Source organism: Pseudonaja textilis, chromosome 1 (assembly GCF_049901715.1).
Source record: "Pseudonaja textilis isolate UNSWEBS1 chromosome 1, rPseTex1.2, whole genome shotgun sequence".
Taxonomy (NCBI): Eukaryota; Metazoa; Chordata; class Lepidosauria; order Squamata; family Elapidae; genus Pseudonaja; species Pseudonaja textilis.
The window spans coordinates 1,065,320-1,078,456 of NC_141990.1; the positions used below are offsets into that span (position 1 = coordinate 1,065,320).

The 13,137-nt window shown below is 50.0% G+C and overlaps 1 protein-coding gene across 4 annotated transcripts in view; it reads right to left on the reverse strand.

The window, feature by feature from the left end:
- Positions 1-3,064: 3,064 nt before the first annotated feature.
- The window catches only part of FLOT2 (flotillin 2), a 49,346-nt gene continuing 39,273 nt past the window's right edge, over positions 3,065-13,137 (reverse strand). For all 4 annotated transcript variants that reach the window (XM_087924236.1, XM_087924225.1, XM_087924227.1 and 1 more), the window contains 6 exons: positions 12,071-12,184; positions 11,852-11,971; positions 10,537-10,751; positions 8,092-8,275; positions 6,287-6,421; positions 3,065-4,762 (listed from right to left, as the gene is read on the reverse strand). In XM_087924236.1, coding sequence (XP_087780362.1) covers positions 4,724-4,762; positions 6,287-6,421; positions 8,092-8,275; positions 10,537-10,751; positions 11,852-11,971; positions 12,071-12,184 — 807 coding nt within the window. In that variant the 3' untranslated portion in view covers positions 3,065-4,723. The remainder of the gene's footprint in view (positions 4,763-6,286; positions 6,422-8,091; positions 8,276-10,536; positions 10,752-11,851; positions 11,972-12,070; positions 12,185-13,137) is intronic.

Below are 13,137 nucleotides of genomic sequence, written 5' to 3' on the forward strand. Positions count from 1 at the left end.
CCCACCAGTTGGCGACCACTGCACTAAACCAACTGGTTGTCCTTGGGCCAGCCGCGCTCTCTCTGCCTTAGGAAGGAAGCAATGGCAAACCGCTTTTGGAAAAAAAAAAAAAACCCTTGGCAAGAAAACTGCAGGAGAAATCCATCCCGGGAGTTTCTGAGAATCGGACACAATGGAATGCAAGTTTGTTTGTTTTTTTAAAAAAAGAAAATATATTTATTTTATTAAATTAATATCCCTGTTTATTTCACATTTGTGACCCTATCAGGGCCCACTGTTCAGGCGCCGGTCTTACACGCTGAAAAGCCAGCCGACTGAAGGGCTTAACACAGGATAAGAGAAGGACAAGAGTTGGAGGGAACCTGGGAGGTCAACTAGTCCAACCCCCTGCTCAAGGGGGAGCTCTGCTGGCTGGGGAAATTCTGGGAGTCGAAGCCCACCAGTCTTCAGGTTGGAGACCCCGGACGATCTTAAGAGACGGGCCAGAGGAAAAAGTCCGTGCTGCCTTGGGGCCCCTCCAGTTGGCCGGGCACAAAAACTGGCACCTCCGCTCCGGGTCAAAGCCCCGGGATTTGGGGGTGCTGCTGATTGGAGATGAACTGGGGGTGTGTGTGTGTCAGGTTTGTGGCCCCCTCCCCCAAGACATGTGAGTGTGCAAACTCTGCATGCCAGGGGAGGCACTTCCTGGCCGACCCACCCAAGAGCAGGTGGCATCTTTCTGGGCAGCGCCAGGAGAATGGCGCCGGTTATCGTCCGCAGCTGCTGCTTGCCTTTCTGCCCTGCCCAGGAGGGCCCCCCCAGCTGCTTCTTCCCAGATAAGGACCCCCAACGAGGAGTCCGAAAAGGACCCTATCCGGCCTTATCAGGAGCTCCACCTGGGATGCCCGCCCGAGGGCAAGCTGCCCCCCCCCGAACAGAAGCTGGGGTGTCACTGGTCGCAGAGGTTATCAGAAGGACCAGGGGACCGACGCCCTCCAACCCACCTCGGCTCGAATGGCCACCGTTGGTCCTAGCAACGGACCCAACCAGATGGGTGACTTCAACTCCCAGAATTCTGCTGGCGGGGGAAATGACAGAATCAAGGAGGTGGGAAGGGACCTTGGAGGTCTTCTAGTCCAGCCCCTTGCTCAAACAGGAGACCCTAAGTCAGAGGGGCCCCAAACTTGGCAACTTTTAAGACTTTGGGGACTTCAACTCCCAGAATTCTCCAGTGGGAGTTGAAGTCCCCAACTCTTTTTTTTTTATAAGTTTTTATTTTATTTTTAACAACAACAAAAAAAACACAAAATATAACACGTAAAACAAATGAAACCTTCTTTCAATTATAAATTTAAGAGGAAAATTTATTTTCCTCTTAAATGTGTTGGTGGGTACATATATCTTGTGCACAATCTCTATAGTTTTTTTTTCTTTTAAATTTACGTTCACATTGCATTCATTAACTTCCTATATATTTTATTATTACTATACAGTCATTAGACTTTAATTTCAGTTCCATATTATCCTTTAGGGCGTATCTCAATTCTTACTGATTGTTATTCATATTATCTCTTATTTAAAGGTAATCAATATTAAAGGTAATCTAAAGGTTATTTAAGACATGTCCCCAAGTCTTAAAAGTTGCCAAGTTTGCAGACCTCTGCCCTAAATCAACTTAGAACTAAGGAGGAATTTCCTAACAGGGAGGACAATTAACCAGTGGAACTACTTGCCCCCAGAAGTTGTGAATGCTGCAACGCTGGAAGTTTTTAAGAAGAGATTGGACAACCCTTTGTTTGAAGTGGTGTAGGGTTTCCTGCCTAGGCAGGGGGTTGGACTAGAAGACCTCCAAGGTCCCTTCCAACTCTGTGATTCTATTCTATTCTATTCTATTCTATTCTATTCTATTCTATTCTATTCTAGACAAATGGTTGTCCAATCTCTTCTGAAAAACCTCCAGTGATGGAGCACCCACGATTTCTGGTGGCCAGCAGTTCCACTGGTTAATTGTCCTCCCTGTTAGGAAATTCCTCCTTAGTTCCAGGTTGAATCTCTCCTGGGTCAGTTTCCATCCATTCTTCCTTGTCTGGCCTTTGGGGGCTTTGGAGAACAGCTTGACCCCCCTTCCTCCTCCTCCCTGTGGCAGCCCCTCAAATATTGGAAGATGCTCTCCTGTCTCCCCTGGTCCTTCTCTTCCCTAGACCAGCCAATCCCAGTTCCTGAAACCGTCCATTGTATGTTTGAGCCTCCAGTCCCCCAATCATCCTGGTTGCTCTTCTCTGCACTTTTTCTAGAGTCTCAATATCTTTTTTATAGTGTGGTGACCAAAACTGGATGCAGGACTCTGGGTGTGGTCTTACTAAGGATGGATAGATGGATGGATGGATAGACAGATAGATAGATAGATACACAGATGATAGATAGATAGATGATAGATAGACAGACAGAAAGACAGACAGACAGACAGACAGAGAGACAGACAGATGATAGATGAATGGATGGATGGATGGATGGATGGATGGATGATAGATAAGGTAGGTAGATAGACAGAGAAATAGACAGATAGATAGACAAATAGATAGATAGATAGATAGATAGATAGATAGATAGATAGATAGATAGATAGATAGACAGACAGACAGACAGACAGACAGATGATGGATGGATGGATGGATAGATAGATAGATAAGGTAGGTAGGTAGACAGACAGACAAATAGACAAATGATAGATAGATAGATAGATAGACAGACAGACAGACAGATAGATGATGGATGGATGGATGGATAGATAGATAGATAGATAAGGTAGGTAGGTAGACAGACAGATAGACAGATAGATAGATAGATAGATAGATAGATAGATAGATAGATAGATAGATAGATAGAAAGATAGATAGACAGACAGACAGACAGACAGATGATAGATAGGTAGGCAGAGACACACAGATAGAGATTATCAGAGCCACGGAAGGGGTGTGTGTGTCTTTTGGCTAGTCAGGGGAAGAAGGCGGCTCCCAGACCCCCAACTGGTGCTCCTGCCAGAAGCACACACCCCCCACCCCCCCGAGACAAGACCACGCGTGGCTTTAGCAAGATCACAATAACAACTTTATTGTCTGTTATAATTTCACATTTGGCTAAATGAAGAGTTCCCGGCCACGTTTGGCCAGGCCAGCAGCCATGCACCACGCCCAAGCAGGGAAGGTGGGGTGGGGGTGTGTGAGAGGAGGCAGCTTCTGGGGGGCGGGGAGGGCTGGCCAAGGGTGGGGAGGGTGGGGGGGACTGCAGAAGGAGAGCAAGCGGGGCTGGGACGGGCGCAGCTCCCTCCGGAGGCCAAGCGGGGCAGACCGGCCAGGATGCTACCCGTGGAAAATGGACCCCGGCCTCGTGGTGTCCCCCCCTCGCCCCCCCCCCACAGCACAAGCCCCTGGCAAGGACCCCAATTCACAGCTCGGGAGAATCTAGGGGGCCTCCACTCCCTCTTTGCCTTCACAGCGGACGGGGGGGGGAACACAGAGCTGCCCCCCCCCCCCCAAAATCAGAAATGGGATGGATTCACTCCTTTGCACCCCTTTAATGGACTGTGTTTATGGGGGGGGGGTCAAGCTAGCCAGCTACTTTGGGCCCTTGGAGGTCTCAGCATGGAGACCAGGTGGTGGTGGGGCAATCAAGGAGAAAGACCCCCGCCCCCAAAAAAGAAACCAGGGTGCAAAGAAAGGGGTTTGCTGTGTTTGGGGGAGACCAGCGGGATTCCTTGGCTGCTGCCCTTCTGGTGTGGGGGGGGGCAGAGTCGAAGCCCACCCATGGGAAGCCGCCCAGATGAAAACTCGTGCTGGTGAGGAAGGGGTGTGGCCTGGAGAAGCAGGGCGGAGCCTGGAAGGGGAGGGGTCTTCAAGCCCCCCACACACACCCAGCCCCCTTTCAGGGACTTCCGAGGCACGCGGACGGGTGGGGAGGAAGGGGAGGCCATGGCAGCATGCGACGCCCGGCATCCAGGCTGACCGGTCAGGCACTTTCGCGGGGCGGGTGGGCCGAAGGAGGAGGCAGTGCTAACTGGACAGAGGCGAAGGGGTGGAAGGCTGGCGAGGGGTGGGAGATCGGAGACCCCCACCCCCACCCCAGCCCTGCTAGGAGGCGGCCAAAGACCAGGCACAACCCAGAGGCGAAACTGGGGAGGGGGAGAGGAACTCATGCAAGGTGACCGCAGGGTCTATGCCAGCCACAGTCAAAGCTGTCCGTCAAATCCTGCCCTGGACCCACCTCCTCCTCCTCTTCTGGGCCCCCGGGGGGGGGGCTCCGAGGCAGAGGACGGAGAGGATGGACGGGGAGAGTGGGGCGCCAAGACCTCCAGGTGCGTAATGTGACCCCCTCACATCTGGATGAGGGGGTGGGGGAGAAGTGTCTTCCTTCTGGGCAAGCGAGAGAGTCGGGCTGGGGTGGCGGGTGCAGGCAGTCAAGGCACGAAGTGGGAGGAAGGAGGAAGAGGAGGAGGAGGAAGAGGGAGGGAGGGGCTGGCTAGCACGACACAGAGCGGAGACCCTTCTCTTCGAAATGCAAGGACGGGTTTTTTTGGGGGAGATGGGAGGGGCGGGGAGGGGCAGCTTTGCTCCTCCCACGATTAAGGCACCCACCCAGAGGGGCTCTTCCGCTCCCCCCTCAATTCTCCCCTGCTGAAGGACGAGACCGCAGCGGGTGGGAAGTGCATTGTGGGAGGGGGGGTTGGCTTCTCTCAACCGGTGGAGGGTCAGGCCTGCACTCCGGTGGCCTTCTGGATCAGGGGGATCTGCAGGGGGGAGAGAGAGGGGTGACAGGCACAAATGGGGGGGTCGAAGACGCCACCCGGCATCACCCTAAGACTTTAGGGGTCCCCAAACTTGGCCGCTTTAAGACGGGTGGACTTCCCCGAATTCTCCAGCCAGCCACAAGTCTTAGAGTGGCCGGGTTTGGGGACCCCCTGGGTTATACTATCAGTAGTGTTATTATACCATTACTGTATTTATCATTATCTATTATCTATCTATCTATCTATCTATCTATCTACCTACCTACCTACCTACTATCGATCTATCTTTCATCTGTGTCTGTCTATACATCTATATCAAGTCTATTTGTCATATCTATCTATCTTATATCTATCTATCTATCTCATCTATCTATCTATCTCATCTATATATCTATCTATCTCTATCACCTATTTATCACCTATATCAGCTATGTATCATCTATCATCAATCTATATCTATATCTATCTATCTATCTATCTATCTATCTATCTATCTATCTATCTATCTATCTACCTACCTACGTACCTATCTCATCTATCCTATCTATGTATCTATGTATCTATGTATCTATCTATCTATCTATCTATCTATCTATCTATCTATCTATCTATCTATCTATCATCTATCATCATCTATATATCTATCTATCTGTCATCTATTTATCACCTATGTCTATCATCTATGTATCATTTATCATCAATCTATATCTATCTATCTATCTATCTATCTATCTATCTATCTACCTACCTACCTACTATCGATCTATCTTTCATCTGTGTCTGTCTATACATCTATATCAAGTCTATTTGTCATATCTATCTATCTATATCTATCTATCTATCTCATCTATCTATCTATCTCATCTATATATCTATCTATCTCTATCACCTATTTATCACCTATATCAGCTATGTATCATCTATCATCAATCTATATCTATATCTATACCTACCTCTATCTATCTATCTATCTATCTATCTATCTATCTATCTATCTACCTACCTACGTACTCTATCTCATCTATCCTATCTATGTATCTATCTATGTATCTATCTATGTATCTATCTATCTATCTATCTATCTATCTATCTATCTATCTATCTATCTATCTATATCTATCATCAAGCTATATCTACCTAGCTATCTATTTCATCTATTTATCACCTATGTCTATCATCTATGTATCATCTATCATCAATCTATATCTATCTATCCACCATCATCTATCTATCTATCTATCTATCTATCTATCTATCTATCTATCTATCTATCTATCATCTATCTATCATTATTTATCTATCATTATCTATATATCTCAGGGGTCTCCAAACTTGGCCACTTTAAGACGGGTGGACTTCAACTCCCAGAATTCTGGGACCTGAAGTCCACCCGTCTTAAAGTGGCCACGTTTAGAGACCCCTCCCCTAAGTCTCCCCCGCAACAGCTCAGGTGGAACCCCGCAGCTGAGGCAGCCCCAGGTGCTCGGAGGTGCAGCCCCCCCCCCATCGCCCCCGCCAGCTTACCTTGGTGAGGTCCACTCCGGTGAGGGCATGCACCGACGCCGGGATCTCGGCCAGGAGCCGGTTCACCTTGCTGTCTCCGCTGAGGATGACGATCTCGTCCACCTTGGAGAGGGGCGCCGAGATCTTGGCCGCGATCTGCGGAGGGAGGAAAGAAGGACAAGAGTCAGAAGGGACCCTGGAGGTCTTCTAGCCCAACCCCCTGCCTAGGCAGGAAACCCTACACACCACTTCAGACAAAAGGTGATCCAATCTCTTCTTAAAAGCCTCCAGTGTTGCAGCAACCACAACTTCTGGTGGCCAGCAGTTCCACTGGTTAATTGTTCTCACTGTCAGGAAATTCCTCCTTGGTTCTAAGTCGCTTCTCTCCTTGAGTTGTTTCCATCCATTTCTTTCCTCCTTTCCTCCCTCCCTTCCTGACTCTTAGAATCCTAAGGCTGGGAGGGACCCTGGAGGCCCTCTAGACCAACCCCCTGCTCAACAAAGAGACCCTACACCATTTCTGAAAGAGAGCAGTCTAGTCTCTGCTTGAAAGCCTCCAGGGATGATGAAGCTCCCACAACTTCTGAAGGCAACGTCTGTTCCAGGGGTTGATGGTTCTCACTCTCGGAAAATTCCTCCTTATTTCCAGGTTGAATCTCTCCTGGATGAGTTTCCATCCATTATTCCTTGTCTGGCCTTCAAAGATGCTTTGGAAAATAGCTTGACCCCTTCCTCCTCCTCTCTGGGGCAGCCCCTCCCTCAAATATTGGGAGATGCTCTCCTGTGTCCCCTGGTCCTTCTCTTTACTAGACCAGCCAGGCCCGGTTCCTGCAACCGTCCATTGTATGTTTGAGCCTCCAGTCCCCTCATCCTCCTGGTTGCTCTTCTCTGCACTCTTTCTAGAACAAGGGTCTCCAAACTTGGCAAGTTTAAGACTTGTGGACTTCAACTCCCAGAATTCCTCCTCCTCTAGTCAATGTTAGCTCAGGAATTCTGGGAGTTGAAGTCCACAAGTCTTAAACTTGCGAAGTTTGGAGAACCCTGGTCTATTCTATCTATCCTATCTCTCTCTTTCTCTCTCTTCTACCTCTCTTTCTCTATCTATCTATTCTATCTATCTATTCTCTCTCTCTTTCTCTATCTATCTATTCCAGGGGTCTCCAAACTTGGCAGCTTTTTAAAACTTGTGGACTTCAACTCCCAGAATTCCTCCTACTCCAGTCAACGTTAGCTCAAGAATTCTGGGAGTTGAAGTCCACAAGTCTTAAAGTTGCCAAGTTTGGAGATCTCTGATCGATCGATTATCTATCTATCTATCTATCTATCTATCTATCTATCTATCTATCTATCTATCTATCTATCTATCCTATCTCTCTCTTTCTCTCTCTTCTACTTCTCTTTCTCTATTTATTGATCTATTCTCTCTCTCTCTCTCTCTTTCTCTATCTATCTATTCCAGGGATCTTCAAACTTGGCAGCTTTTTAAGACTCGTGGACTTCAACTCCCAGAATTCCTCCTCCCAGTCATGTTAGCTCGGGAATTCTGGGAGTTGAAGTCCACGAGTCTTAAACTGGCCAGGTTTGGAGGGCCTTGGGTTAGTTCTCGCTGTCAGGAAATCCCTCCTTAATTCCAGATTAATTTCAGTCTGTTGCTCCTTGTGGAGCCTTCAGACGTTCCTCGGAGAATCTTCTCCGGTCCTGGAATCTGTCACCTCTCCTCTTCCTTTTCGTTAAGGACGGAGGTGCTGAGCAGCTCCAAGGGACCCCTGGGAGGGAGGGAAAGGGAGCCCCCCACCCTCTCCCCCGTCCCCAGGCCGGGCACTCACGTGGGGCAGGGCTTCCAGCACCAGCGCCATCTTGGCTGCCTCCCCGTACTGCTGGTATGCTTCCGCCTTGAGTTTCATCTTCTCGGCCTCCGCCTTGCCGATGGCCTCAATCACCAGCGCTTCGGCCTCGCCGATCTTCCGGATCTTCTCCCCTTCGGCCTGGGCGATCAGCACCTGCTTGACCCTTTCGGGGAGGAAGAGGAGGACCCTCGTAAAGCGGTCCGGGGGGACGGGGGACGAACCTCGGCCTTCTCAGGCAGGGGTCTTAGCGGGGGACCTCCGGAGCAGGGCTCTCCCGCCTTGGCTGCTTTAAGGCTCGGGGACTTCCACTCCCAGAATTCCTCACCCAGCTTTGCTTTGCTGACTGGGGGATGCTGGGAAGCGGAAGCGGACCGGTCTTTAAAAGTGGCCAAGGTGGGAGACCCCCTGCTGGCTGGAGGCTTGAGTCTTCCAAGGCCTTCCTTGACGAACGGCTGCAATTCGGCCCAACGTTTCCATCGCTAAGCCGGACAGCTGCTCAGTGAGTTGGGCTTCATTTTACAACCTCCCTGCCGCCCTTGTTAAAGGAATCCCTGCAGGGGTCGTAAAGTGAATCAGGTGGTCCTTAAGGGACCACATGGCTTCCCCATGGACTGCCCGGGTCAGAAGGGGAAATCTGCCGGGCAAAATTCTAACTAGAGAGCCTGATGGATGACTCTGGGCTAGGGAGGTGTCCCGTTGGAGGATATGAATTACGACACACCCAGGGGGGTGGGGGTGGGGGGAAACCAGGGTCAAGGGTGACAGTGAAAATGAGGTGTCTGAGAGTCGGCTACACCCCACCCCGGCAGCACCGGCATGTCTTCTCGACGCTATAGAGCCCTGCACAGCAGAACAACTCGACACAAGGACAGTTTTTCCCTCTGCCAAACAAAGAATTCCCTCCACACTGTCCAGCTATTAGGAAGTCTGCACTACTATCACTGTTAATCTTCTCATCCCTCCTTATCGCTCATCCCCTCCCACTTGTGACTGTGTGACCGTAACCTTGTCACTTGTATCCTTACGATTTATATGGACTGTTTCCTAGTATGATTTGATGGTTTCTTGTACCCTCTGACTGTCACTAAGTGGTGTACCTGATGATTCTTGACTCTTGACGAATGTATCTTTTCTTTTATGTACACTGAGAGCATTTGCACCAAAGACAAATTCCTTGTGTGTCCAATCACACTTGGCCAATAAAGAATTCTATTCTATTCCTTATTCTATTCTATTCTATTCTATTCTATTCTATTCTATTCTATTCTATTCTATTCTATTCTATTCTATTCTATTCTATTCTATTCTATTATCTAATCTATTCTATTCTTTCCTGATCCTACTGTAGTCTATTCTGTTCTATTCTATTCCCTATTCTAGTTCTAGTCTATCATATTCTTATTCTAGTCTATTCTATTCCCTATTCTAGTTCTAATTATAATTCTATTCTATTGTAGTATGATTTGGTTGCTTATTGTACCCTATGACTATTATTAAGTGTTGGACCTGATGATTCTTGACGAATGTCTCTTTTCTTTTTATGTGCACTGAGAGTATTTGCACCAAGACAAATTCCTTCTGTGCCCAATCACACTTGGCCAATAAAGAATTCTATTCTATTTCTATTCTATTCTAATTCTATTCTATATTCTGTTCTCATTCTATTCTGTTCTAATTTCTACTCTATTCTATTCTCTATCCCATCCCATCCTATTTAAATTCTATTCCTATATCTTTCTATTCTATTCTATTGGACTCTCTGACTATCATTAAGTGTTGTACCTGATTGATTTTTGACTCTTGACGAATATCTCTTTTCTTTTATGTGCACTGAGAGCATTTGCACCAAGACAAATTCCTTCTGTGCCCAATCGCACTTGGCCAATAAAAGAATTCTATTCTATTCTATTCTATTCTATTCTATTCTATTCTATTCCTAATAAATCTTCTTTGAGCTTTGAAAATCTGGCTACAGACTCATGATGTAAATGGGGGTTAACTACCGGAGCCCGGATAACGGGACCTCTTGGGACTCCCCCTCCCCTCCTGCGGATCTCTAGCCAAGGGTCCCGGTCTGTCAGGACTCCAACCAATCCACCCCCCATTCAAATCCCAAATCTCTAGCAGCATCTCTAAAAAATACTGATTTATGAAGGAGTTGACATGTTGGCGTTCCCCAGTTGCAGCCGACTCTGAGACCCATCCTCCCCTTGACCCTGGTCTTTCCCCCCTCCACCCCCTGGATGTATATTCTCCAATGGGACACATCCATAGCCAAGAGTCACCAATCATGCTCTCCAGTAATAATCTTGCGTGCCAACAGCTTCGGCTGCCTAGCAATTATCTGCAGCATCTAAGGAATGTACTGCTTCCCCCCCCACACTTCCTTTCTGCTGGCAGCAAACTCCCCTGCCTTCCACTCACTTTTCTCCCTCGGCGATCTCCTGCATGCGGTGGGCCTCGGCCTCGGCCGGCAGCCGGACGGTGGCGATCAGCTCCTTGTCCATCCGCACGATCTCTTTCTCCTCCACGTCGATCTGCCGCCGGCGCTGGACCACTTCGATCTCGATCTCCTCTTGACGGATCTTCTGCTGCTCCTTGGCGCCCTGCAGCTCGTAGGCCAGCTGGGCCTCGGCCGACTGTCCGGAGGGAAGGAGGAGGGTCAGAAACGGGGGAAACGGTCGCCGTTGAGGTCGCCGCTTAGACCGGAGTCCTGCCCAGGGGGTGGTGTGGGTGGAGGGGCCTTTCTGTCGTTTTTCTCCCCTCCAAGGTTTCTCCCTGCCAAGCCGACGGAATGGGGTCACTTCCCTATTTTCCCACCCAAGGTGATTCTCGCTGGCCCCTTGGCTCTGTCCTCCATCCGAGCCTGGAACAGCTGAAGCCTGTGGGGTCCTTGGTGGGCTCTCTGAGCTCAGCTGGTTTTTTCTTGCAGACGTTTCATGACCGAACTAGGGAACGTCATCAGTACTAGAAGGGTGAGTTGAGGAGAAAGGGAGGGAGGAGGAGATGGACTTGGTGTCTCTGAGCTGGATTGCTTCCCTGCAGACGTTTCATGACCCAACTAGGGAACATCATCAGGGCTGGAAGGAAGGAAGGAAGGAAGGAAGGAAGGAAGGGGATGGGAAGAGAATAGGAGGGTGAGAGGGAAGGAAAGGAATGGTGGAAGAAAGGAAGGAGAGGATGGGAGGGAGAGGGAGGCAGGGAAGGAAGGGGGAGGGAGGGGATGGGAAGAGAAGGAAGGAAGGAAGGAAGGAAGGAGAATAGGAAGATAGTTGGGTCCTTGGGGCTCTCTGAGCCGGGTGACGTTTCATGACCCAGCTAGGGAACATCACCAGTGCTAGAAGGGAGGGTTGTGGAGAGGAGGAGGAGGAGGGGAAGGAGAAGGAGAAGGGGCGGAGGAGGAGGAGCTGGAGGGGAAGGGGAGAAGGGCAGGAGGATTACAGGGTCCTCGGTGCTCTCGGAGCTTGGCTGATTCCTTAAGACGTTTCAGGACCCAACTACTGCGTTTCCCCCAAAATAAGACCCTGTCATTCATACACACACACACACACACACACACACACACACTTACTTTTGGCCACCAAAAAAGCCATCGGGTCTTATTTTCGGGGGAAGTCCTCCACGGACCAACCTCACTTGCGCGTGTCGCCCCCGGCCTCGCTTTTCTCCCCCTGCAGCTTCACTCTCTCCCGCCCCCCCCCACCAGGTCCACCCCGCCCCCCCCAAAAGAGAGCCCCACCTTTATGTTGATCTCCTGGGTGAAGGCGGCCTTCTGCATTTCAAAGGCCCGCTTGGAGTCGGCCACTTTGGTGTCCGCCCTGAACTTCACGTCCAGCATCTCCTTCTTGCACTCGGCCTCCTGCGGCGGCAAAAGGAAAGCTCAGCGGGGTCTCCCAGGACCTCCGGAGAAGAGGGACAGAGAGGGGGGGGGCCCAGGGGCTTCGCTCACTCCACCTACCCGGATGCCGGCGTCTCGCTCGGCCTCGGCCACACCGATATCGGCGTCTCGCTGGACCACGGCGATCTGGGTTTTCCCCAGCGAACTCAGGTAGCTGACTTTATCGTAGACATCCTGCAAGGGAAGGAGTGAGGAGGGGGGGTCAAGGGCGGCTCTGGGTGGGATCCCCTCCGGAGGGGGCAAAACGCCTCCTCGGCACAATTCAGAGTTGCCTTGAATTCAACTCCCAGGATTCCCCAGCCACCATGTTGGACTTCAACTCCCAGAATCCCTCAGTCACCTTGTGTAGACTTTAACACCCAGAATCCTTCAGTCGCTGTGTGGACTTCAACTCCCAGAATCCCTCAGTCCCACCTTGTGTGGACTTCAACTCCCAGAATCCCTCAGTCCCACCTTGTGTGGACTTCAACTCCCAGAATCCCTCAGCCATCGCCTTGGACCAGCTTCCACAATCCCTCGGTCACCTTGTGTAGACTTTAACACCCAGAATCCTTCAGTCGCTGTGTGTGGACTTCAACTCCCAGAAACCCTCAGTCACCTTATGTAGATTTCAACTCCCAGAATCCTTCAGTTGCTGTGTGTGGACTTCAACTCCCACAATCCCTCGGTCACCTTGTGTAGACTTTAACACCCAGAATCCTTCAGTCGCTGTGTGTGGACTTCAACTCCCAGAAACCCTCAGTCACCTTAGGTAGACTTCAACTCCCAGAATCCCTCAGCCATCGCCTTGGACCAGCTCCCACAATCCCTCAGTCATCTTGTGTAGTCTTTAACACCCAGAATCCCTCAGTCACCTTATGTAGACTTCAACTCCCAGAATCCTTCAGTCACTGTGTGTGGACTTCAACTCCCAGAATCCCTCAGCCATCGCCTTGGACCAACTCCCAGAATCCCTCAGTCCCACCTTAGGTGGACTTCATCTCCCAGAATCCCTCAGTCACCTTATGTGGACTTCAACTCCCAGAATCCCTCAGCCATCGCCTTGGACCAGCTCCCACAATCCCTCGGTCACCTTGTGTAGACTTTAACACCCAGAATCCCTCAGTCGCTGTGTGTGGACTTCAACT